The sequence below is a fragment of the Hibiscus syriacus genome, unplaced genomic scaffold, assembly GCF_006381635.1.
Source record: "Hibiscus syriacus cultivar Baekdansim isolate YM2019G1 unplaced genomic scaffold, ASM638163v2 tig00112343_pilon, whole genome shotgun sequence".
In the NCBI taxonomy this organism is placed as follows: Eukaryota; Viridiplantae; Streptophyta; class Magnoliopsida; order Malvales; family Malvaceae; genus Hibiscus; species Hibiscus syriacus.
This window is the reverse complement of record NW_024063306.1, coordinates 898068-925379: the sequence shown is the minus strand read 5'-3', so window position 1 is coordinate 925379 and position 27312 is coordinate 898068. Positions and strand designations below refer to the sequence as shown.

Here is a 27312-nt window from a genome sequence, read left to right as displayed (position 1 = left end):
CCTCTTCAGATCATGGAAGAAGAATTCACAGCTTATTATATACGTGAAAAGGAGAGAAGAGAATAGCTTTGAGACATAAAATGATAACATTTGTAGTGTTAGACACCTCGATGATTCAAAAAAAAAAGTTTAGGTACCTATTTAGAAAAAACGATATAGTTTGAGCATTTATTTTATAATTAAGCCTATCTACTTTAATCTCAACTTTCACCAATATTTAAAACGTAAAAAAAATAAAAATAAAATGAGAATCAAGTAAATGAACTTATAAAAGATCTCATAAATGAGATGATAAACTAGCTAGTTCATGAACATAAACGAACTAAACAGTTATACTTATGTTCATTTATTTACTAAACGAATATAAGTTTTCTGTTTGTATAAACGAAAGTTATATTTTCTGTTTATATTCTTTTATACAAACTGTTGGTCGAATGTTAGGTTTATTTACACCCCTACAAGCAAGCAACAGACAGCACAGCTTCCCTTGTGTTATCAGCTAGCTGTGTGCATCAAAAAGCCTGCAGATCAGCATAAGTTAGTCTTTGAAGCTAGGCAGTTTACACTGATAATTGAGGGTTCCTTGTGGGAGGAGCGGAGGAGGAACCCTATGGCTGAGCCGGCGGCGTAGAGAATCTGCCGGGTACTTTGTGAATAAATACATGAATATATCAGTTGTGTGTTCTATGAAACTATGATTAAACACGAAACCATGAATATTTACATGAACATAACACCCATTTTGTCTTCATGTGGTGAGAAAACTGCAGATACATAAGAACACAAGTAAGAAAATTTGCTAGCAACAACAAGAATGATGAAACCATGAAACAACTTGATCTCCAATGGAATTTTGTTTTTTTCTTTGCCGAAGGTGAATTGGAACATGTTGCAGAACAGACACGAAAGGAAAAGAACAGTAACAACATACCTGACAAGGCTCCAATATATTGTAATTTTCCCATAAATATTTTTTCTTGAAAGTATAACATATACATACCTGCCTTCCAAAGTGTTGGAAAACATTACCAGCGGTTGCAGGCGGGTGATTTCTTGACAGAAGCTATAGAATGAGCCAAGATGGCCACCAGGAGCTAGCTGTGGTAAAAATCATAGCAGCTGTGTTACAGAATTGCTATATAAATGTATGTATGTGTGCATGCATGGATTAATTACTCATAAATGTTAATAGTATACATTCATGCATATATACATATATATATATGTATGTAAACCATAAACAAGGAGAAGATTAAGCTCTGGCGATATATCCTACCCCCGCGGGAGAGATACCGGTATGTCCAATGAGAGAATGCCTGAAGAGGCCCCGAAGAGAGGAACCGAGCTCGTAACCGGGTCAGTCCATTGGCAAGATCGTCGACAACGAAACCGATGTCCCGGAAAAACATTTCAACGGTTTGATCATTGTTGTTGTATGCGGCGGCAGTGTCAACCGTGTCATTATCGTCATTGATCTCGGAGCGACAAACGGGGCAGGTGTTGTGAATGCTCAGCCAAGGCACAATGCAATCAGAGTGATACAAATGGTTGCACGGCAGCTCTTTTGCTTCGCCATCGACCACGAATTCCTCCTTGCAAACGGGGCAATGCGCCGCATGGATCAGATGGTTTTCCGTGATTTTCACCATCGGCAATGCCTCGATGGCCGAAGCAGCTGCCGGTGGAGGCACTGGCCTGTCTGTCTCGAAGCCATCTAACTCATTGCCTGTATCTTCAAGTGCATCAACAGCACTCGGCTGCTGTCGAGGTCGTTCGACGAGAGTGATAATCATAAAAGGGTCGAGGCCATGATCGGCTCGAAGCCTAGGCCTTATGACATCAAGCTCGTGACTAAGTTGACGACAACAATGGGAACAAAAACTTCCAAAAGGGTTTGAATCGGTGAACCTTATGGTTCGTTGGCAACGGAGACACCTGAAGTAATGATAAGTTCTCATCGTTAGGACTCCACTGACATTAACACGAGGACGAAGATGGCTGCTTAAAGACATGTTTTTTTTATGAAAATGGGGATTAATTGTGTGTTTTTAGAAATGCTTTTTTATTTTCCTCTTCAGATCATGGAAGAAGAATTCACAGCTTATTATATACGTGAAAAGGAGAGAAGAGAATAGCTTTGAGACATGCAGCAAGGGATTCCATTTCTCATCTAACATGTTTCTGTCCTTTCCTGGATATGTGTTCTTAATTTCCCCAGTTTTTATCATATCTTGTAGGGAAAGCAAAGGATGAATTGAATTAATGGGTTTCTATATATATATAGAAATAACTAATTTTATTTAAACAGTAAACTACTTCAATTACCACTCACTTTTAAGCTCGGGTTTATTTATTCAATTTTATCAATTTTAACACTGACGTTTAAGTTTAATTGTAATTATGTCACCCTGCCGTTAATGGCTTAACGGCATGATGACATGGCATCTCCGTGCCGTGTTGTTGTTGACGTGACTCCCTCACTAAAATAACGTTGTTCTGACGTAACTGTTTTGATACTCAAATGAAAAATTGCTTTTTATAAGATTCGAATTGAGGTTTTTCATGAACAAAAATAAAAAAAACCCAACCACCAAACTAACTTGTGAACTTATTATATTCTTAACAAATCTAATATAAAACTTCCCAGCCAAACAATATCTTTCAAACAATAACGTCGAGTATCAACTGATCGAGTCGGGATAGGAGCTTGTTCACCCATAGCAACAGCCAAGAATTTACATTGAAACAGAGCAACCATCTTTCTTCTTCCTTGTTCACCCATTGCTAAAAGCTCGAGTTTCCCAGTAAAGCAAAGAGACTAAAGAACAAAAAGTGGATACTTTCTAGTTGACAAAGGTGGGATTAGGGATGGCAAACAGGCGGGGTGAGTGTGGATATCTCTTTCCCAACCTCATATCCACATAATATTTTTGTACTCACTACCTACTCATTACCCAAGACGGGTAAAAATTTTAAATTCATATCCGCCCACACTAATACATTATCAAATCCATCGCTACACCCATTACCCAACTAGATACCGACTATCCATCTCGTACCTGTCTGTACCTAGGGATGTTTAAATTTTCGAACTAATTCGGTTAACCGACCGAACCAAGTTAGTTCGGTTAACGGTTAAGAAAATTTTTAGAATTCGGTTAAAGGTTAATTCGGTTTGAAATCGGTTAATTAACTGAATTAACCCTTAAATATTTTTTATTATTTTTTTCACCCCATAATATGCTGCCTCCCACTTCCTGCTATTCGGTTACCAATTATTTTATGTCTTGATTTGTGTAAGGTATGGGCACGTGCATGGGCAGGTGGAGCACGCGTTTGACATCATAGGAACTTACAACCATTTCTTGAATGTGTAATTCATTAATCTAAACTTTCTGATCTTCCCATCATGCATAGTAGATATATTTGCATATAATTTCCCTAATGCATCCAAAAGATCAAATAGTGAATGATAGTAGTTCTTAGAATTTCTCTGAAGTGGGAAAGATAAAAGATACAGTGCTACAAACATTTCCAACCAGCAGCAGAGTGAACCTTCCTCACCAACCTTGCCACTGCATTAGCCTAATCTCGGTCGCCACCCAGATTTATGCCATCTCCGATCACAACTTTCTTGCCTTCATCATCCACTTCATGTTCAAGAGGCTTGTGCAGTAAGTCCTGCACAAAGGAGCTAGCTATCTTCCTGATTGTAGCATAAAAAAAATCAAGCATTTCATCTAGCAATACTGCAATAGTAGCTGTCGAGTTGCAGTTAGCACAACCTTCATGCACCATTTATTTTGTAGAATTTCAAATTTGTTGGTTTGTTTGAACTAAATTGATAGATATAAATATCTTATTTTAATATAATGTTTAAATCAAATTAATTAGATATTGTAAACTGTTTTTTAATTAAAAAAATATTAAATTCGAAAATTCTAAAAAATTTCGGTTAATTCGAAAATTAACCGAAATTTATTCGGTTCGGTTAATATTTTCGAAAAAAAGTTCGGTTCGGTTAACGATTAAAGAAAAAAAAGTTCGGTTAATTCGATTAATGGTAGTTCGGTCGGTTCGGCCATCGAATTAACCGAATGAACAACCCTATCTGTACCCGCTCATACCCACCTGACAGCTACCTTACGAACTACATAAGCAACAAAATATAAAACAAACACGTCCATTAAAAACATAATAAAATAAACCAATGATTATCTGAGTTAAGGATTAACATAGATTTTAAAATAAACTAAAGTCTTAAACATAAAACACCGTAAATAAAAGACATAATTAAAGTTTAGAAACATAAGTGACAAACACACAATATTTTTGTTCTTTGGCACAACATTCTCAAATTTCAGGAAATATTTGTCACGTCTGTTACTTCAATATAACAATCATCATTTTCTATGTCCTTCAATTGAGAACGCTCCAATTAAATTCACCAGTACCTACATTGAAAACCCAGAATTTAGATGAAAAAATATATACAGATTTAGAAGGAAAAAAATGTATATCTTTTGTTTTATTTGAAGGAATGTGATGTACTTTAAATTTACTTTAAAATGAATATGCGAAGAAAAACTTACAAGAGAAGACAAAGGTAGAAAGAAAAGCACGAACGGAGGCGACAATCACTAGTCCGATAAAGAAAAATTGATTCTAAAGATGAAAAACTGACTTTAAAATAATGTATACATTTGGTTAAATAATAAGTCATATTCTATAAAATTTTAAGATTTATTAATTTGTCTATGAAATTATACCTAAATTCATAATGGTCTAAAATTTATACAGTAGGTAATTAATCGGGCGAGCGGATTCGAGACAGGAGGATGCGGGGCAGATAAGGTCTTAAATCTATCACCTACTCACTACCGACGGTGGGTATGACTTTTACATCCACACCTGCCCACTACCCACTAAACTCATACCCATCTTTGTCCCAATTGAAATAGGTACGGTACAAAATTCACGAAATTATACTCATCTACCCTCCTAGGTGAGATTTTCGTGGGACACAAATCGTGAAAGCTTTTAATGGCGAAAGTATCAGTGTCAAAGATTTATATATAAAAAAATGAAATCAATAGTTTGATTTGAAAAAGAAGAAAAAGATCGGAAAGAAAGATAAAAGACTTATTGGATTCTTGTTTCTAAATCCACTTTCTTTTATTGCTTGCTTCTCTGTGTTTCTCTCGTTGATGATGGGGTTTACTTTTTCATCATTTTGGCTTGTAAGGAAGTTTTATCATATATATTAATTTTGTTAAAAATATAATAAGTTATTAAGTAATTTTTCAATCAAATAACTAACAAAACGATATTGTTTTGGGTTTTTTGAGCATCAAAATAGTTGTGTCGAAATGATGTTGTTTTAGTGAGGGAACCACGTCAGCAACATCACCATGTCATCATATCGTTAAGTCATTAACGGTAGGATGACATAATTGTAGTTAAACTTAAACGTCAGAGTTAAAATTGACAAAATTAAAACGTCAGTGGCATAAAAGAGCCTAAACTTAGATGTAAATGGTATTTGAAGTAGTTTACCCTTATTTAAAATAAGAAATATCCTAAATTATAATAAAAATTTATAATAATAATAATAATAATAATAATAATAATAATAGTAAATTAAGTATATAATTAAGATAATTTCTTATAATAATTGAAACAAAACTAGCAACTTAAAATCATATAAGGATCATACAAGGAAATAATTAAACCTAACTAAGAAACTCAAACAAAGATAGTTATAAACAGATTTGACCGCATTGACAAATGAACCACAAAAGAGGACCAAGCTATTGAAGGACCATCGAAAAACCGTAAATCAGATTCGAGTGACGTGAAAAACTATCGGCCACGACCGCATAACTGGTATCGAAATTCATTCCTAGGGTCCAAAGCAGGGAAGATTAACAATATAACAAATAAGCAAGATTTTGATTAGTCGTGACGATGTCAAATCAATCATTAGAAAAAGATAAGTGAAAAAACGGTTAATCGATCGAAAATGAGACAAAAGACAAATGAAAACATGTTGTGCTGATGAAACATAGTGTATCTCTTATCTTCTTTGGAAGTAAAAAAGGGATAATTTTATCTCAAATGTTTTTTTTTTTAATTTTATACGGTTTGAATACATATATTATTTATACACGTTTTCTAATAAAATAAGTTCCAAATTAATAGTAGAAAATAAATATTAAAGTATACATTGGAACATATTTTATATCATCATTTTCAACATAAAATATCGTTACATTTTTATTTATTTATACATGGTGTTAATATTATATTAACACTTTAGCATATAAAATATGATATGCCACCGATAAATATTAATTATTAATTAATTAATAATTTTTATATAATAAAGAGATTATCTTTATCTAAAATAAAATGTTCATATCTAAAATACTTAAAAAATAAGAACAAAAATATTATCGGTCTAGTATTATTTTAAAATATAACGTTAAATATGATTTTAAAAACAAAAAATAATTGAACGACCAAAACAGAACTACAAAAATATACGAGTGACTAAATACATAGTTCATCATTTTATTTATTACATTAGATCAAATGATGTGATTATCAATAAAAATGAAATAATTTATTTTACATTTTCCATTGCGTGTTTCAATAAAATTACAGTTCTCAGCGATTAAAGAAGTCGTTATTGTTCGTGACACTGTTTTATAACAAAAAGTAAATATAATTTTAAAGAAAAAAAATACATGTGACACCACACAAAAGTATCTCTGTGTCAATGATATCTTTGTATGGTATCACAAGATAATAAAATTATACATAGAATTGATGTGTGACAACACAACAATGTCACGCGACATTTTTATGTGACATTATTTGTCAATAAAAAATAAATATTTTGATAAAGCTAAAAGTCAGACCATCAGCAAATTATATAACATAAGGTGCAGGGGTACTTACAAGTAGGTTTTTTCCTTTCAAAATATGATGTCGGTTTGTTTAGATTGAGCTTTGATGTCTTTCAGTTTCTTCAAAATGTTGGTGAAGTAATCCTGCAGATACTTCTCCAGTGTAACTATATCCTTCGAGTCGACACCGAGGAGATTGTACGTCTCCGTCATCGGTGCCGAGAAAACCGTGTCGCTCGTGAGAACCTGACAATGTGCACGGCATTAGTATCCTTGAAAAGGATCTAGAGAACGATGATGACAAGTATAACCATCTGACACCGGGATAATGCCGAGCAGACTAGAGAAGAGACCACTTATTTACCTCTGAAAATGCCAACCGATCAGCGACGTCGTTCGTCCACTCGAATAACCGAGTCAGCTGCCGTGTGAATCTTAAGATGGTGACCGGAACCGTGGTAACGTTTGCATCTTGCCCTGCGAGCCTCTCGCATAATGCTATCACCTTAAGTATAGGAAAATTTAACACACAATAAATCAGTGGCTCCTTTTTCCGAGAGTTCCATATGAGCTCTTAGGAATGGCAATATGTTAACATGATAAGTCAATATCCCAAGGATATTAATGATATGAAAGCTAAAGCTGCACTATCTTTGAGAATAATCGCCCGAATCGTCACCGGTGGCGAACGAGCAGCCACAATACACGCTTACATACCTCTTGGGTTGTCCAAGCACGAGGACCAGCAAACGTGAGAAGCTTGCCGGTAACTTTCTCGTTGCGCAAAGCTATAAACGTCAACCGAGCAATATCCTAAAACCAAAAGAAAACCAGAATAAATACAGAAATCCCACGATTGATAGCAACAATCATGCCATATATACACGAAACCAATCCGAAAAACAATTTAAGCATGTGCAACCTGTGTGTCCATGTAGGCAATTCTAGTCGGAGCATCTGTCCCCCATACGGACTTCTCTTCCAGTATAGGTACTGCATATTGGCCGATAAGCCCCTGACAAATTGGCAACAACCATTTACAACAACACAGCTTAAATACGAAAAACAAACGACTTTCAAACTTCAAACACATACATTAACTCAATCATACTGGTTCTTCCAAGATATCATGTTCACTAGCAACATTTTTGCTAATGATTTTGGAAACATGTATATATACACATACAAATACATACTATCGGCAAAGATCGAGTTTTAGATGACATTTACTTGCATGAAACCGCAAAGCCGGATCGTGATGTGGGGTAAGCCGGAGTCCTGAAGGAACTTTTCGGTGCAATACTTGATCTCCATTAGTGGAACTTCGGGATGCTTATCACAATTGTGAATGGAAAAGAACACATATTTCTGAATCCCCATTGCTTTTGCACATTGTATAAGAGCAACTTTTCCTTCCCAATCTACCTAAACACAACACATGAAAATTAGATAACCTTAGATTTTAGCAACAACAAAAGAAAAAAAAAACACAGCAAGATTAAGCATAATTATTCAACAATACCGTCTTGATAGGCTCTTCAGGACGGCCCGTGGCACAATCGATAACAGTATGGACACCGACCAATGTTGCAGGTATTGTCTCTGGTTTACCAAGGTCTGCCTGTTCAAAAGTATACAATGAAGGGCAAGTCTTAGAAAGGGTGAAAGCAATAAATTTGGGTAAATTGAAGTATAAATTTTCGAAGAGCATTGGACAACTGACATGTGAATTTACTATACGTTGTAATTTTCAGAAACAACAGAAAATTTTCACATGATTACTTGAACAGAAACTAGTAATGTCATCAATTTGGAGCTCCTAATAGGGTTATAGATTATAAAATGGAGAGACTAAATTATGAGAGATTAAAGTACATGGACTAAATTTATAATTTCAAAATAATAGAGGGATTAAAAGCATAATTAGAACGAGATCCTACGTTGACAACAGTGGCGCCCCAGTCACGGAGGAAGTCGGCAGGAGCGGGTCTCGGCCGAACAAGGCATCTAACGTCGTACCCTTCGTCGAGCGCGCGTCTTACGATTTGTCTCCCGAGAGTTCCAGTGGAGCCAACGACTAGTATGCTGGTCGGCCTGACGGGAGTCCCCGGAGACAAATTCACAGCCTGAACACTTCCACTAGCACTGCAAGTCACCATTTGTTGCACATGCGATTTCTCTGCCGGAGGAAAAAAGAAGAAGAAATCAATACGAAATATAGTTTGATTTGAAGCAAAATGAAGAACACGAGGTGCTTACTGGTGGTTAGAGAGGTGGAGGAGGAGGGGATTAGTAGAGCGTCCGGCGTTAGAGTCCACCGCCATGAAAGCACGGTGGTTGTTGCGGTTCTGGAGTTGTTGTTGTGGTGGTGGTGGTGTAATGTGCCACGTGTCGCCAGCTGAGTGGGGAGTCCCAACGCCATTGCTGTGTTTTACTTTGCTGGTTGTGTGAATGTGTATTGATTTTGCTCTGCTCCTTTTTCTCTGCTGAGAGAGAGAGAGAAGGAAAACCAAGGATGTGATGTGAATATTGCCACGTATACTTTCACTAGCCGTTCTATCATATTGCTACTTGCAACGATGTCGTTTCATGCCAAACGAATAGATTGATTTAATTAAATATTAAATACATCATTTTAATTTTTAAAATATATTTATACCATACAATAACTGTATAAAGTACATTATTTTTAAAAAAATTATTTTAAGTTCAAACAAGTGTGTATTTGTAAGATATCTGTATTCATTATCGATTAACTAAAAAATATTTTAAATAAATATTATTGTATAATAATATTAAACGAATAATTTTTTTAATTAAAATTAAATGACAACATGTTTTATGATTTTAATTTTGTAATTATATTTAGGGTAAAGTACATTAATAGTCCCTTGACTATTGAACATTGTTTTATTAAATCATCTGATTATTAAAATTTATACAATGATCACTCGACTATGGGGAATTGTTTAGTTGCGTTCTTTGACTATTAAAAGTTATAAAACAGTCATTTGACTATTCAATATGTTCCAAACTCATTCTTTTTTGTTAAAAATTTGACGATAGTCTAAGTTGTACGTTAACTTACTAATTGAGATATGATAAAATTTAATCTCATAATCTCAAACGACAATCATATCTAAATCAACATGTTAAAGTCTAACTCAACCGTTAATTTTTTTTGCCAAAAAAACGAGTTTGGAATATAATGAATAATCGAGTGATCATTTTGTAACTTTTAATAGTCGAATGACTCAACAAAAAACTCTTTATAGTCAAGGGACCATTTTATAACTTTTAATAGTCAATAGACTGAAAAATCTTATAATCTGGGACTCATTTATATACTTTTCTGTTGACTTTATGGCCAAATTATCATCTTCCTCATATACCTCCACAACAGTCTTCTTAGATCCGTCACCGGGAATTGACTCTTTTCTTCAGAGGGACATTCTTGGTCCTCCTTGTATTAGAACTTAATCTTTGTACTGGCTTTTAGCCTGTTTTCCATTCAAAAACATATACATGCATCGAAGTTCTTGAGATTCAAACATTATTTCAGTTGAAAATCAGTAAAAATATATTTAATTTAAATGAAAGGAAAATATACATGTATGTTGCCCCCTAAGTTGATGTGATTTTATTGAGATCATATTTCGTTTTTCTAAATCATAATATGTTATATTGAGATTAAAAATTTAAAGCGTTATATATAAATAATTTAGATAAGATTAGGGATGGGTATGAGATCCGACCTCGACGGGTTTCGACCCGACCCAACTCGATTAGGTAGGGTTTTTAAAAAAAAAATCATATTCGGGTCTTTTTTTAATGTGATGTTCGGGTCGGGTTTAGGGTGAAAAATACCCGACCCGACCCGAAAAATATATAATTTTACCTTATATATTTAGAAATAATTACAATAATACCCCTCTATATATTATTTTTTTCAATTAAGTCACTGTTTTTATTGAATAAAAATATTTTTCTTATTATTTCGGGTCGGGTCAGGTCGGGTTTTTAAGTTATATATCGGGTCAGGTTTAGGTCGAGTGAAAACTTGTTTTGGTCGGTCGAGTCTCAAGTGGAGGACTCATTGTTCTCGGGTTGGGTAGGGTTTAGGGTTTAGGGTCGGGTCGAGTGGACCAAAAACCCGACCCATGTCCATCCCTATATAAGATATGTTTAAAAGAAGAAAAAAAAGAAATAACCATATTATATTAATGACTTATTTTACTTTTTAATATGATATATTTAAATTATTCTTGTAATATATATATATAGATATATTTTTAAAAATTAATACATATGCATTTAAAAATTATTAAATTTGAGATAACAATAAATGCTCGAATAAATGATACGCAAGAAAAAATATTAATAAAATCAAAATAGTTGTTGGATGAATTAAATAAAATATATAAAACTTTGGACCAAATAAAATTTAAACAATAATTTCGCTTATGATGCAATTATATTTTAATAAAAATATATATTATAAATTTTGTTAAAATTAGGAGAAAATATATTTTAATAAAATTTTAGGATATTTGAATATTATAATTTGATTAATTTGATCACAATGTACTTATTATATTCTAATAGAATCCCAAATTACTTGTGGAGACTGGAGACGGATGTTCAGAATTACACGCAACTACAATAACTAAAGGTTCCCTTAAGGTGGTTAAATTATATTACCAGTCCCTAAACTAAACGTAAATTAAAATTTAATCTTTATGTAAATATCAGTCATAAAATTTGTTAAGTTGAATTATTTAATTTATTTAATGTATTACACTTGAGTTCTAGATATAATTTTTATTCTCTAGTTTTATATCCTTAGTCATTTTTATTTAATTATATTATTCTTGTAGTTAAGACAGGAATTTTGAAATTGAAACTAAATTAAAATATAAGAATCAAATCCACATATCTGGTACAGTACAGGGACTAATAACAAAATTTGATACCTTAGACGTAGATCCTTGTTTCTAAAGGGGCAATAAAGTAATCTAGCCCATTAACGGATGAAAAACACAGATCAACGGGCAGCGTATGTGTCGGAGCCTTTAACATTTCGTTCTGACTCCGAGTCCAAGCTAGTTTTCTTCAAAATTTCCCCAATTTAAAATCCTCAATTTTTGAATCAAACAAGAATTGGTGGTGATCTTCGGTTGATTTTGATATTTTTTTCAAGAAAAATAACTTTGGAAGCGGAAAACTAATTATGCTGATTATCTTCAAAGTAAAAGGAAAAGAGTAGCAGCTGATGAAGATTACAGATTATTTATCGAGCTATTCGCCTCCTCTTTGGGCGACTTCGATAGCCGGAGTGATTTTAGTCATAACGCTTTCGCTTTCAGTATATCTTATCTTCGAGCACCTCGCTTCTTACAAAAATCCTGAGGTAAGTTTTTTTTTTTGGTTAGAGATTTTAGTCATTTTTAGCTTGTTTAAGGCTTTTGTTGACTTTTCTTTTCGGTTTTGGACTGACAGGAGCAAAAGTTTTTGATCGGAGTTATTCTGATGGTTCCTTGCTATTCCGTAGAATCAGTGAGTTTTTTTATCGGCTTTGACTTTTTTCTTAGTTAGGTGGAAGCTTTGAATCATAAAGCTCGATTTTTTTGTGTAGTTCGGATCTTGCAGGTCTTCGACATTAATTTTTAAGTTTGATGAAAATTAGTGTTTATGATAAATGCTGGAAAATTTTGCTTCTAAAGGTGCTTGCCGTGGGAAATTTCTGTTGTTAAACTTCTTAAAATGAAATACCATGCTTGACTTTTGAAAATTTTAAGTAAAACATTTGGTGTTGGAAACTTTAAGTTTAAATTGCTTGATTTATATATCAAAATCATGTAAAATCTTTGTCATGAATCTTGAATGGTGTTGTCTGATATTGTTGATAGGCTTGCATTAAAGGTGTGGTAGTTTGTTTTTATTTAATTCTAATTAATGTGTTCATATGGAATTTTCCTTATATTCGGCTTCAGATAAAATTTAAATTTAGCGTGCCTTCGAGTCTGTGGAACTTTTAGCATTTTAGGTATAACTTTCACACTGTATTCTACATGTTCCTTTTTTTTGCAGGATATATCTTGTGAAATATATTTTTAATGTCCGTCTTGCTAACCCACATTCCTTTAACAGTTTGTATCACTGGTGAATCCATCAATTAGTGTTGATTGTTCGATACTACGTGATTGCTATGAATCATTTGCCATGTATTGCTTTGGAAGATACCTTGTTGCTTGCTTAGGTATGTCTACCTCAAGAGCCTTGAAGTTCAAATAAATATCTCATCTCTTGATTCTGAATCTCCCTCCCTTCATTACATTACACTTTCTATAATGGCATCTTCTTTTTGTTTGCCATTATCTAATCTGTTGATGACTTATATAAATCATACTGACATGCATGCACAAAGTAAAATGGAAGTTCACCAAATAGGTACTAAATGAGATTGGACTATTCTGCCAAACTGTATACATGCTAGATTTCATCCATTTGACATTATGGACCTAAAATTCTAACCATTTCTTTCAAAATATTCTGAAAGTAAAAGCCTCTGCATTGCATATGCACGTCTGGTTTGTACAGTTTGCAAAGGTCCATTATACATTATAAAATTTCAGAGTACAACACTAGGTTTTGTGCTCGACAACCCTCATTAAATGTTTCATTTTGCATTTCTCTTCTATATATTTTATAGTGGTTTTCATTTTTCAAAGTTGGCTGCTATTTATTTTTATGGCTGATATTGAGAAATTTTATTTTCTTTATTACAACTTTCTTCCGATTTCTGCTTTTAAGGTGGCGAAGAGAGGACTATTCAATTCATGGAAAGACTAGGGTATGCAAGTTCTTTAGCTCCACTATTGGAACTTGATTGTGAAAAGGGAACTGTTAAGCACCCTTTTCCTATGAATTATATCTTAAAACCATGGAAACTTGGTCAATGGTTTTACCAAGTTGTCAAGTTCGGCATTGTCCAATATGTAGGTTCTCTTCAGCTTGTTTTAATGAATTATAAATTTTGCCTGTCATTGGTTCCTATTTTAACACAGTTTTATGCTTTGTTGGCAGATGATAATTAAATTATTGACTGCACTTTTAGCAGTAATTCTTGAAGCTTTTGGTGTATACTGTGAAGGAGAATTCAAATGGGGATGTGGGTAAGATGATCTTAATGTAGAATGGTACTTATAATTGTAAAGATTTTCTTTGGGTTATCAGTAGGAAGCCTTTCTCTAAGTTCGAAGAAATTAGTTTTGAAATTGTGATTCATATTAATGCCTCTATTAGTTCTTCACCTGCTTAGCAACAAACTCCAAATATCAGAAGATATGATTTCACTAGTGAAACAAGATTTTGTAAATGACCCATCTAAAGAAGTTTCCCTTTTCTTGGCTTTGTTCCTGATTTTCAGGTATCCTTATATGGCTGTGGTTCTCAATTTCAGTCAATCATGGGCTTTGTACTGTTTAATTCAATTTTATACTGTCACAAAGGATGAACTGGCACACATACAGCCATTGGCCAAGTTTTTGACTTTTAAATCCATTGTGTTTTTAACTTGGTGGCAAGGTGTGGCCATCGCCCTTTTTTACTCTCTCGGTTTGTTCAGAAGTCCAATTGCTGAAAGCTTGCAGCTTAAGTCAAGTGTCCAAGACTTCATCATTTGTATAGAGGTAGATGTCTTGAATCACCAATGTATTTCTTCTTGGTAGTTGTCTTATTTACTATAGGTATGTGGATGTGTAGCAATTAGGCAACCGATTTACCTAATGGTATGTAAGCTGGAATTCTGTCATCTAAATTCAAAAAACTTGTAAATTCTACGAGTCTTCTTCTGATATAAAGTATGAAAGTTTGACATGTCATGGTATTCCTCCAGCGCAGATGGGCATTGCTTCTGTCGTTCATCTATATGTTTTCCCTTCCAAACCTTATGAACTAATGGGAGATCGCATTCCCGGAAGTGTTTCAGTCCTTGGAGACTATGCATCTGTTGATTCCCCTCTGGATCCTGATGAGGTTAGGGACAGTGAGAGACCGGCAAAAATACGCCTGCCGCAACCTGACATAGAGGAGGCTAGAGGTGGAATGACTACCATCAAAGAAAGTATGAAGGATGTATTCATTGGCGGTGGTGAATATGTAAGTCTTCAGTTTTATAGCAATAGAGCAGTTTAGTGCATGATTGGAGATTAATAGCTCCCTAAAAGTTCTCCGTGGTTGCATCCCTTGAGGTGGATGGAATTCATTAAGTTGCTAATTAGTTTTCACCATATAATAAAAAACCTGAAAGTATGATGCATATTGTCTCCCCCATGTTCGAAATTCATAAACCTTTGATTTTTACTCTTCCTGCCTATAAAGTCAAATCTTCCTAACATCAGAATCTTTTATTATTATTATTATTATTATTACTGAATCTGCTCTTTTTGCCTGTTCAGATTGTAAACGATGTAAAATTTACGGTAAACCAGGCAGTTGAGCCCGTTGAGAAGGGAATCAACAAATTCAATGAGAAACTGCATAAGATCTCTCAAAACATAAAGAGGCATGGCAAAGACAAGAGAAAGACAAAGGATGATAGTTGTTATTCTGCATCTCCGCGGAGGGTAATTCATGGTATAGATGATCCCCTCTTAAATGACAGTTTTAGTGATAGTGCAGTTGCAAGGGGAAAGAAACATCGTGGAAAATCAGGATATACCCGGACAAAATCAGGGCATACCAGCGGGGAAAGTGGAGGAGAAAGCAGCAGTGATCCAAGCTATGGTGGATATCAGATTAGGGGCAATAGATGGATTACAAAGGATTAAAGCTCGGATGAATAATCATTACTATATGAACTTAAGACACTTGTGAGAGATTTGGGGAGAAATCACCCATCCATCGGTAGCTTGTTCGTTTCTACATAATTCAGCTCAGGTTTCTTTCGAATTTACCGATGTTGGTATAATATCATCAACCGAGCTGGTTGCTTATACAAGGCACTTGTGGAAACTAGAGATGTAGTGTAATAGATGTCATGTTGTATAATGTTTATTTAGGGCTTGACCATCTCATACAATTAAGAACTGAGTTGCATGATTGGGACATCTTTGCTCATTTTTTTGAGTTGATGTCCTCATTTTAAATGTTTTAAGGTCGAACCGAGCTCGGCTATGTCCATAATCATTGCCCAGAAAGTTTTGAACAGTGAATTGCTAATGTATTATTGCCCTGAATATATATGCACGGCACTTGAAATGATAATTATTCATGTTATTTACTGGCCTTATTGATCCATGTTTTCTGCAGAAACACGGCGCTACCCTCTACTTATCGACAAGGTTTGAAAACCTATCCTTGATGTCCCGCCCGTGTATTATTCTTGGCTGCTTCTGACAAGACTTTAAATTCGGATTTGTTCTGTAGGATTTCAAAGGTTCGTTTGTGACGGATCGGAAAGTTCAGGGATAGTTTGTTGTCGAAGAACAAGGTGGAGCTTTTGCGAGCTCATTTTGGAGTCCGTATTTGTGTATCCTCGACCGGAATTTCGAGTTCTCAGCTGGGATACACCGTGACTTTTTAGGCGTCGTCGGCTTGCACATGTTATTCTTGGGTCGAAGCTCTCTGTATGTATGTGTTCCCAAACTACTTTTTGGAACAAGGAAGGCCACAACATGAGCAGTGTTGCAAAGTGAAATTGCTACATTTTGGTATAATTAAGAAAAAGCATGGGGGCCAAAGGCCTAATGTATGTATCTGTTCTAAATACTTTCAGCATGATGATGTTCAATTCAACTTATTGCAGTGTTAGTGTTTGAACCCGTGACCTCTAAGAACAATAATGATTCCTTTAACCGGCTAAAATCCAACTCCTCTCATCCATCCTTTCAACAATTCTGGAAGCAGTAACAAACCGGCAACTTGAGCTGGCAACATTAATTGACTCTTCCACTTGACCAACAAGAATCACATTCTTACTATTCCTTCACATATTCCTCTGCATTGAAACCAACTTTTATTTCATTATTTTCTTTTTATTCAAGAATATTTAGATTGAAGTTTTCTTGTGTCTTTATGAAGATGAAATTAAATTGGACACTAGGTTTTGAGATCAAATCGGGATCGTTGATAGATCAATGAGAGATGAGGTGGTAAATTCTAGAGAAATTAACTAATTTCTTTTATTATTAATCGAGTTTTATTATTTCATGATATAAACCGACTATGGGGTTCAATGTTTGCTTTATCCCCCAAATTGTAATTCAGTTGTTCATTCTTTAACTTCCTAGGCTCTTTGATCCGGGTCTTTTGTTTTGATTCGATTTGTTCCGAGTTTATTGTTCATGATGTAAACAACAATGTTGGTTATTCGTAATAAGACACTTTTTCCCCCTTATAGGCCTTAGAAAGAGTTTTTAACGAAGCTCATTTTTTTCGGAAGAAGAAAAAGAGTAGAAATATTTCAGCATCAAACACAAAAATCCCTAATGTCCCCTAACCTAAAAACAAAAGCAAAAACGGGTGGGTACTAATTTTACCAAAATAGATACAAGAATTGCATGTGAAACGGGGTCGTTTTGTCAGAAAAGGGGTAAATTGCGTGTTTAGTACTTAAACGATCAGTTTTGATCCGTTTTAGTATTTAAACTTTTAATTTTTTTCAAAATCATAATTAATATTTAGTTTTTGTTTAGTATCCCACTATTAAAAATTTAACGTGTTTAGTACCTAAGCTTTCAATTGTTTTCAAAATTTTACGTTAAATTTTGAATAGGTGTATTAAAATGAAACAAAAATTAAAGTTTAGGCATAGTTTTGAAAAAATTAAAAATTTAGATACTAAAACGGATTAAAACTGATAATTTAGATACTAATGTGTAATTTACCCTAAAAAATCCGCGTGAAGCGCATAACAGTTTTTCAAATTTTACTTTCGGTTTGTCTCCTTTCCACTCTCAGTAAACCGGAAACCCCGCGAACTAACCGTTATTATAACACCAGCCCGTATGAAACCGCCAAATTATTAAAAAATAAAAAAAATCAATCATCATGTTCATAGATACTTTATTTTATTAATAAATTCATCAGTGGATGACCCCCTCCATTATTTCCTTCTGCCTTTTTACGTTTTTTTGTTTGTTTTCAGTGAAAGAATAGAAAGGATTTTCGGGTATCTTTTCAAGAGTTGAACTTTTCGGTGGTCGCCGATGGAGAGGCAGACGATTCCGGCGGTTTCGGGTTCGCCCGAAGTCGGAGAAGAGAGTGAAGTGGTGGTTAGGGAGTTGATTGAAGTGATACGGACCGTTGGATCTTATGATGGATTTAGGAAGACTCAAAGGAAGGATTGCTTGAAGTTGGCGAGGCGGTTGAAGCTTTTGGTTCCACTCTTGGAGGAGATCAGGGATCAGCTTGGTAACCCATCAAATGTCTCCGGTTCGGGTTCGAATTATCTGGTTGGTTTGAAGAAAGCATTGGTTGGAGCCAAGAAGTTGTTGAAGAACTGTAACCATGGAAGCAAGATATATCTGGTATTCACATGGTTTTCAATTCCCCACTTTGCTTTGTTTTGCTGTCTTGTGTACTGACTGCAGATTATGTGTTCGACAAAATTAGGCAATGGAAAGTGAAGCAGTGATGAGCAGATTCCACGCTGTTTATGACAAATTAAACCAGGCCCTTGATGGCATACGTTATGATGAGCTTGGAGTTTCAGTTGAAGTGAAAGAACAAGTAATTTTTTTTCCACCTTTCATTTCCAATCTGATTTCATAAATTGGCTTTAGAAATCCAACATTTTAAGCTTGGATTAACAAACGTTCTTAGATTTTGTTCTTGAAGCATCTTGAGGTCTTGAACAACAGTTCGGCCGAGTGTTTCTGAAACAGATAAGTTCTTCAAAAGGTCAAATTTTGGTTTTGGTCCTTCGACGTTTCTTGAATTTGGGATTTAGTCATTATACTTTAATTTGGCATAATTTGATTCTTTTGCTTTTATGATCCCATTAGTTAACCAAAAAGGTAACACACTTAACTATTCAAGACAAAATGTTGACTTGAATTTTTCTTTTAACTTCTTATTTGGCTGACATTGTTAACCATTTGGACTAACTAATCACATTATAAAAGTAGAGGGATCAACTTATTGTTATGCAAATTAAAGCACGAGGACTAAATCTTGAAGTTTGAATATAATAGAAGGACCAAAATTATAATTTGATTTTCGTGTGAAAGTATCCGAAATTCCCAGTTTTTAGCTTAGAGTGTTCTTTGGCCTTAGGTTGAACTAATGAGAATGCAACTTCAAAGAGCAAAGGGACGAACCGATACACAAGATATGGAACTGGCAATGGATATGATGGTCGTTTTCTCGAAAAATGAGGATCGGAATGCAGACATTGCTATATTTGAAAGACTTGCTAACAAGCTCGAACTGCATACGATTGCCGATTTGAAAGCCGAAACTGCAGCTATCCGGAAACTCGAGAAACGTAGAGGTGGACATAGTGACACCATGAAGCGAATCTTTGATCTTCTGGGGAAGTTTAAACAAATTGCAGGGATCGATGAAACTGTTTCGCTTGACGGTCCGATTTCGACGAGAACTCTTCAGAGGTGTCAATCTTCATTAATACCTAATGAATTTCTCTGCCCCATCGCATTAGAGATCATGACAGATCCTGTTATTGTGGCAACTGGACAGGTAATCTTACAGTAATCTCTGTATTGAATGTATGCTTGATTGAAACTGAGATGTTTATTCTCTTTTTGAAGACTTATGAAAGGGAAAGCATTACTAAGTGGTTAAACTCGAATCATCGGACATGTCCGAAGACCGGACAAACCTTGGATCACTTGTCTTTAGCACCGAATTTCGCGCTACGCAACCTTATTCTGCAATGGTGTGAGAAGAACAATTTCGAATTGCCAAAGAAGGATAGCTATGCATCTTGTGAGAGCTGTTCATCTGAACTCATGGAAGAAATCTCTTCATTGGTTCGAGACCTATCTTCGAGTCAGCCAAATGCGAGACGAGATGCTGTCGTGAAGATCCGAATGCTGTCAAAAGAAAACCCAGAGAACCGAATTCTCATTGCCAACAACGGAGGAATCCCGGGTTTAGTTCAGTTATTGTACTATCCAGACTCCAAGATCCAAGAACACACTGTCACTGCACTATTGAACTTGTCAATCGATGAGACAAACAAAAGGCTAATAGCCAGAGAAGGAGCCATTCCAGCCATTATTGAGATACTGCAAAACGGGACCGATGAAGCAAGAGAAAACTCGGCTGCAGCCTTGTTTAGCTTATCGATGCTCGACGAGAACAAAACTCTCGTCGGAAACTTCAATGGGATCCCACCATTAGTGAACCTCCTACAACACGGTACCACCAGAGGTAAAAAAGATGCTGCAACTGCACTCTTTAACTTGTCTTCAAATCAATCCAACAAGTCCAAAGCCATTAAAGCCGGTATTATACCCCCTTTGCTTCGTTTACTCGACGATAAAACTCTGGGTATGATCGACGAGGCACTCTCGATCTTGTTACATCTTGCATCGCATCCCGAGGGACGGAACGAGATAGGCCGGCTGTCGGTCATCGAGACTCTGGTGGAAATCATCAGGAACGGGACTCCGAAAAACAAGGAATGCGCCGTATCGGTTCTTTTGGAGTTGGGGTTGAATAATTCGGCTCTTGCTTTGGCTGCACTTCAGTTTGGTGTTTACGAACCACTGAAAGAGATCACCATAACCGGGACGAACCGAGCTCAAAGAAAAGCTAATTCATTGTTGCAGCATATGAGTAAGTGTGAACATATTCCTTGAGCTTCCCTCCAATGGTTACTAATTTATCTGTAAGTTCATGCCTTGTAATATTATTGGCTGTATGAATATAATGTGCATTCGTCCAAACTTTATCAGTTTTAAGTCTCGATTATATCAGAAATCAAGTTAATTTTGACACAAAATGAAATGAAAATTTGTTAACATTTTCTTATCATCGAAAGAAATATCAATTTTTTTTTGACACTCAAATTTGGAAAACATTGGCCTCACGCACAAAAGAGAAAGGCAACAGCAACATTATATAATTTTCTTGATGTCAGGGGGGAACATATAAATATCCAAAAGGCTAGGGGGGCATCATGTAATATTCCCCTGAAAACTATAAATTAAAAAAGCTCAAAGGTCAAACGGTAAATAAAACTACTTCGTCGGAGGCGAAGTTCCTTGGCTCTTGATACCGGCCTTTTCGCTCTTATTTTTCTTTATTTCTCCGCGTTTTAAATGAGCTAAGGTAGATGTGTTGTCTTCCTTTTGGTTTGATTCAAGGCTTTCTTCCCCCTTGTTTTTCTTTTTGCAGCAGTTATATTTTTCCTTAATCGTTGCCTTTTCGTTTAATTTGTTAGGTAGGCTTGAGTGTTTTGAATATGATCAAACTTTGATAGCATTGCACTCATATTTCGTTTTTTTTTCTGCTGATTTCTGCATTTTGATTCAATGGGTATTGTTCCTTTAATGCATTTTTAGAACCCATGTCCCGAAAAGTTGATTAATTTGTGTTAAATGAAGCACCCTGCAAACCGGGTCTTTGTATTTTCTGCAATTTGTCATGCCTTTGTGTTCTTTGTTTTTTTTTAATTGGTATGATCTTTAAATTCCTGTTTTTATTGAGTTAGAATGTTTTTTGTTTGATTTCTAGTGAACTTAACCTAATCTGTTTTACTTTGTATTGCCAAATTTGTATCTTGTTTCCTCGAAAGCTAAAATTATAACTTAAAGTGCATGGAGGATGTATGTAGTTGATCACATTGCTTTCCCTAGTTCTTAGTATACCTAGGTAATGTTTAATGAATTCCTCGAAATCTTATGGAGCTTATTGAAAATCTATAGTTAGCTTTGTTTAGAATTGAGATATATATGTATATATATTGATTCTAAACACGAGGATTCATTTGTAAATGTATTTAAGTGTAAACTTTATTTTCAAACGATACTATATCCGTTTCCGATGACTTTAATTTGGTGATTACGACCCTAGCAATAACTTCTCCGTATGTGGTGGTTGTTAATAATCAGATATAACTATTTCAAATTTGACAGTGGTGAGGGCGGCATCTTGATATTGTTAGCAAAATAAGTTCCGGTTCTGCTAAGGTAGTAATTAGCATAGCATGCATTTTGTTCCGATCATTTTCCTTATTTATCTTCCCTGTCGGAAACAATGTGTAATCTGGAAAGAAACTATTGTGGGTTTTATTTGCACTAATTGGGGTGGAAACACAGCCTGAGACCGTCATTTTACGGAACATAGGTAGTTTCCCTTGATCCTTAGTATTGAATTGTTATGACTTATGATATTCGGCCATAACCACAAACTCGAAGAGATTTCAAAAACTGTCGGTTATTCACTTCCCTTGAGACATGTTCTGCCTATGGTCGAACTCCTTGCATGAAAACACTTCAGCTTGTGAAAATCATCCATATACTCTCTTCTTTTGTAATGTTTTAAATGCCTGTTGTGTATTATGGTTATCCCGAATGCTGTATATGATAAACAAAACTTGATCACGTTCGTAAAATTTCAATTGATGGAACTATCCTATTCAGTCTCTATAGAATTTGGTTTGTAGGATTGTTTTACTTACAAATTTGGAACATTTATGACGATATTATCGAATAATATAGAGACAGTATAAGTGGTGGTCACACGCGGTGGTCGTATGACCGCCTATTCATGTGTGAATTAATGGCTGACAAAAATATGCATATCTTATCAATAGTGTTTATGCCATAGTTTGCCTGGCTTGCATGAGTCCGATCAAGTTTCATTTGTGATCTACTATCCGGTACTGATTACTGCTTTAGGTTGCTTAGTTTTATTTAGTAGTTGTTTTCGGTTTAAGCCGAATGCTAAGCTTATATACTTAGTGTTCTTAGCTCTACCTGGTCAATTATCGAAACCAGTATGCATTAGATTCCACAGAAAAAGATATATTTGGTGATTCGGGTTGGAAATTTTTTATCTCCAACAATCTCGGTTTCCTTCTTTATTTTGAGAACCATGCCATTTGTTTTAATTTGATTTCTGTTATCATGATCTAGTCTTCTTGTTACCAGAATAAAAAATCATCAGTGAATACGGACTGCGGAATCCCGAAAATAACTCGCCAACTTGTGATAAGCAACCTCCAGTTGGTGCAAAGAAGACACAATTGAGAGATCTGCAGAACGAAAATAGAACCGTGCCTTACACTACGGGAAGCTCTTCAATTTCGGAAGAAAGAGTACCAGATAGTGATCCTACTATGGTTTCTGGAACTAAGAGACCATCCCCTGAATGCCCAGTGAGCCCTTCGTACTGCCAATCTCCGAGCACTAGTTCTATAAACGGGCATCTTTTCTATGTACGTAGAAAACCCGAAGCTGAATTAGGGAAGAACTGTACTTTTGACTGTATCAGCACGAGTAATTGCCAACAGCCGAGGCATGCTGGTCAAGTAGAGGGAATTAGACAACAAAATCCAGAAATAAAGGAGCCTAAAGTTTCTTGTCTCCCAGCATTTTCACCAGTCCCGATGACATCCTCGACAAGTTCGTCTGCCAAAGCTTCTGTGCCTTTACATTCCGGAAAGCCTGCTATGAGATTACCATCGTTAGAATCCAATCAACATCCAGTCGTTTCTGCTGCCTCTGGATTGGATAGTCCAAGGGGAACTAAAAAGCTTCACTGGGAAGAACGGTATTATCAATTGCAGATGCTATTGAAAAAGTTGGACCAGTCCGACCTAGAGGATTACGCTCGGAGTATGTGCATGTGTTTCGTGAATCAGTTTTACCATATCTACTCTCTCTACCGTAACGATATTATAATACTGATAAAGTTGTTTGATGTTATGTTGTCAGTGCTTCGGTCGCTTTCTGCAGTTGAACTCAGTAAACATGCTGTTGAACTCGAGAAAAGATCAATTCAGCTATCACTGGAGGAAGGTAATTTATCCGTGTGTTTTTTCTTTTCCGCCCGGGGGAGGCTTTTCCCTTGTGGTTCTATCCATATGCACACATAGATGAACTATGTTTATGAATAATAACATTCCGTCACCGGAGAGCTGCTAATTTACAAGACTCCGGGAATTTAACTCTAACAATTTTCTCCTTCCCGGTTGTTGCAGCGAAAGAGTTGCAGCGTGCTGCTGCGTTTTAAATGTGCTGGGAAAAACTATGAAGATGGCTAGAGCACCCTCCAATCAACCGGACCAATCATACAAAGAGGATCGCAAGGTATCTTGTGTTGTAAGTTGTGATAGAAAGCCGTCGCAAAAACGTGCACGCTTTGTTCAGATCTTCCTCTCTCCCTAGTTCCTCTGCATTCGCCGGCTAATATGATAATTTACTGTAGTTTTCGAACTCGAAATTCCGTGTACTTTGCGCCAGGTGAAAAGCTATGGACAGTATCAACTTTAAACTGTATTCTCTACAAATGCAATACTTCCACCACTTTGTACACTTTCTTTTTGCTCCTTCGGTTCTTCATTGTCTCTTCTGTTTTTATCCCGAAAATGACTGAAAACGTCGGTTCCGATGATCCCGGCTTCCGATTCCCTTCTTCTCCTACCCTACCTAACACCCTTGACTTGCCTTCTTCGTCAAGTAATGCTGTGAAATATGATCCGGACGGTCTAAATTAACGAAGATCGACACTGGTCAGTTCCCATCACGTCCAACTCCCATTGCCGGGCCTAAATATACCAAAAAAACCAGTCCCCGCTGCACCGATGATCATGCCGCCGTGTAATACTCTTTGGAAACATATCATTGTTCGAGATCAGATTCGAAATCTAATGTGAACTCAGTTAACTTATTGATAAGAAAATAGGAAAATAAGAAATTAAAAAAAAAAAAATCAACGTCAGCAGCCAATTATCCAACAATTTGAAACCCTAAGAATATCAATTTCAACTATAAATAAAATTCCTGAAGCTATTATATTAAATAATTGAACGTTTTAAAAGTACAGACACTATATCAATAAATTAGACAAATTTCCAAAGCATTCGTGTCATTATCCCTTAAATTTATTAACTTTTAAAAGCAATTTGTATGGGCGTGTAAGCACCCTTAAAAGGCAGTTTTTTAGTGGCTGAAATCAGCATTTAGAATTTTTGGACGGCGGCCATAGGTTTGGCTAATAGAATTAACATTTTATTTCTATTTCAATGACTAATCATGATCATTGATGCTATATTCTAAATCAACTATATGTCATTGTAGTAGTTGTCGTCGTCTTCGTAACCTACGTCAGATATCACTAAATTTTAAGAGTTGTAGCGTTTTAGGTACTTAATGAATTGAGCATCTTAAATTCGATTCGATCAAAGCTCGGTAAAAACTCGACTCGACTTAAACTAGAGACTTTAACGAGTTGAGTCGAGTAAAGTCCAACTCGACTCGACAAGTTCGTGAGTAACTCTTTAATTTTTTTTTTATAACTTTTTAGTAGTTATCTTAAAAAATTATTTCATTAAAAATTTACTAATTTACTAATAGATAATAAAATAGATGATAAATTACTAATCTATTAATTTTCTAATAAATAATTAAAAAAACTAAGTTAATAATTAATAATAATTATTTTATTACACCCAAAAATCAAACACTAATTATTATTTTAATATATTTATAGATTGTTATTTTGGTGTTTAGACTTTGAATTTGTTTCGTACGCTCTTTTAATAAATTTTTGGTTAAAATTTTTAATTTATGTTTATATTAAGTTATATATAGTATTAATAGATTTTTATTTATAGTTAAAAAAATAAAATAAAAATCCGGTGAGCTTAACGAGTATAGTTAAAAAAGTAAAATAAAAAATCTGGTGAGCTTAAGTTAACGAGCAGTGAGCTTAATGAGCAGCGAGTCGAATAACAAATTTTCTTAACGAGCACGATTCGAATAAAATTTTAATGAGCTTAACGAGCAAAGAGTTTAGCAACAAATTTTCTTAACGAGCACAAGTTGAGCAAAATTTTAATGAGCTTAACGAGCAACAAAATTTTTTAACGAGCACGAGTCGAGTACTTCCCAACTCACGATCGACTCGCTTGATAAGCACCCCTAATTTATACGACTGAATTTTTAATTTTGTCAATTATAGAGCTGAACTTTGATTTCCGTTTTGATTATGTCACTTAACCATTGAATCGTTAACGACACAATCACGTGGTTGATTGCTACCGACGTAGACATCTCGCCAAAAAAACGTCATTTTGATCCGACCGTTAATGATTTAATGATCTAGTGATATAATTGAAACAAAAACCAGAACTCAATGCTATAATTGACAAAATTAAAAATTCAATGGAGATATCCGACGTAGTTTACCCATTATTATTATTTTGTTATTGTTCCTTGAGAAAGCAACAAGTTGTAGGGCCGGCCTGTTTTCCTCAATAAACCAGGTGAAGGATTCCACGTTTAAACCCTAAACGTGTACTTTAATTGTTTAATCAGACGATTAGTTAATAATGAATGGTTAAATTTCTAATACAGTTCATCGTACGCGGCGACTCGAGCGAAAAAAAACACAAGACAAAGAGAGCTCGGCCATGGCAGGAGAAGCCATGGCCTCCCAAGATCTTGAGAGCCACTTTGCAAAAGAGCTTCAACTGTTTTCTTCATGAATTCCAAGATTCTTCGACTCACAACCAAAGAACCAAAGCTGGGTTTTCTTTTTCTCAAAGATTCTTTGTAAAGTGAATAGCTTTCATTTTCTTCATGAGTGAGCAAATGTCCCTACTAGGGGTGGCACAACCATATAATTTCATGGATTTCACATCGTATTCACTTCGAAACGCAGATAAATATAAGTTTAGTGGGTAGTTGGTAGATGTAAAAAGTCATACCCACGCTAGATAGTGTTTAAGTGATGAGTTTAAGACCTTACCCGTCCCGCATCCGCACGTCCACTAACTTCTTACCACGTAAATTTTGGATTATTATGAATTTAAATATAATTTCAGAGATTATTATGTAAATCTTAAGATTTTATAAGAAATGATTTGTAATTTAACAAAATATTAGGGTATAAACACTTTTAGAGTTGGAGATCGTCGTTTTTCTTATTTCAAATTAGTGAGTATGAACGGGTACAGACATATACGAGATGGTGGTGGGTATCTAGTAGGTAGTGGGTGTGGAGATGAATTTGAGAATTTTTTCGCGTAAATGAGTGTAAATTTAAAAATTTTATCTGTCGTGAGTGGTAGATACAAAAATATTAAATAGGTATAAAGATAAAAGAAAGAGTATATGCACCTATGCCTACCCATCCCTAGAGATAGGCATAGGTCGGGTTTTGGGTCCACCCAGCCCAACCCGAAAACAAGGAGTCTTCCACC

The 27312-nt window shown here is 35.2% G+C and overlaps 4 protein-coding genes and 1 pseudogene across 5 annotated transcripts; 3 read left to right on the top strand and 2 right to left on the bottom strand.

The window, feature by feature from the left end:
* Positions 1 to 455: 455 nt before the first annotated feature.
* LOC120178050 lies at positions 456 to 2012 on the bottom strand. The gene is made up of 3 exons (XM_039184006.1): positions 1236 to 2012; positions 1030 to 1098; positions 456 to 503 (listed from the first exon to the last, which is right to left on the bottom strand). The coding sequence occupies exons 1-3, from the start codon at positions 2010 to 2012 to the stop codon at positions 456 to 458; spliced, it is 894 nt and encodes a 297-aa protein (XP_039039937.1).
* A 4944-nt stretch (positions 2013 to 6956) lies between these two features.
* On the bottom strand, positions 6957 to 9348 carry LOC120177977 (protein HIGH CHLOROPHYLL FLUORESCENCE PHENOTYPE 244, chloroplastic-like). The gene is made up of 8 exons (XM_039183953.1): positions 9171 to 9348; positions 8852 to 9090; positions 8434 to 8532; positions 8142 to 8336; positions 7834 to 7926; positions 7629 to 7724; positions 7276 to 7416; positions 6957 to 7157 (listed from the first exon to the last, which is right to left on the bottom strand). Exons 1-8 carry the CDS (start codon positions 9331 to 9333, stop codon positions 6981 to 6983), a joined length of 1203 nt encoding a protein of 400 aa, XP_039039884.1. The 5' UTR covers positions 9334 to 9348; the 3' UTR covers positions 6957 to 6980.
* Positions 9349 to 11961: 2613 nt separating this feature from the next.
* LOC120177976 (protein LAZ1-like) lies at positions 11962 to 16150 on the top strand. Of its 2 annotated transcripts, XM_039183951.1 has the most exons (8): positions 11963 to 12321; positions 12411 to 12467; positions 13062 to 13170; positions 13725 to 13909; positions 13998 to 14086; positions 14341 to 14602; positions 14814 to 15071; positions 15371 to 16150. In XM_039183951.1, the coding sequence occupies exons 1-8, from the start codon at positions 12184 to 12186 to the stop codon at positions 15740 to 15742; spliced, it is 1470 nt and encodes a 489-aa protein (XP_039039882.1). In that variant the 5' UTR covers positions 11963 to 12183; the 3' UTR covers positions 15743 to 16150. The 2 variants fall into 2 exon arrangements, with proteins under 2 accessions (XP_039039883.1, XP_039039882.1); XM_039183952.1 differs by lacking the exon at positions 15371 to 16150 and having other exon boundaries at positions 11962 to 12321; positions 14809 to 15012.
* Positions 16151 to 18064: 1914 nt separating this feature from the next.
* Positions 18065 to 20826, top strand: LOC120177888 (U-box domain-containing protein 15-like). The gene is made up of 4 exons (XM_039183874.1): positions 18065 to 18442; positions 18528 to 18644; positions 19191 to 19613; positions 19685 to 20826. The coding sequence occupies exons 1-4, from the start codon at positions 18122 to 18124 to the stop codon at positions 20738 to 20740; spliced, it is 1917 nt and encodes a 638-aa protein (XP_039039805.1). The 5' UTR covers positions 18065 to 18121; the 3' UTR covers positions 20741 to 20826.
* A 1630-nt stretch (positions 20827 to 22456) lies between these two features.
* On the top strand, positions 22457 to 24354 carry LOC120178049 (annotated as a pseudogene).
* The last annotated feature ends 2958 nt before the right edge of the window (positions 24355 to 27312 follow it).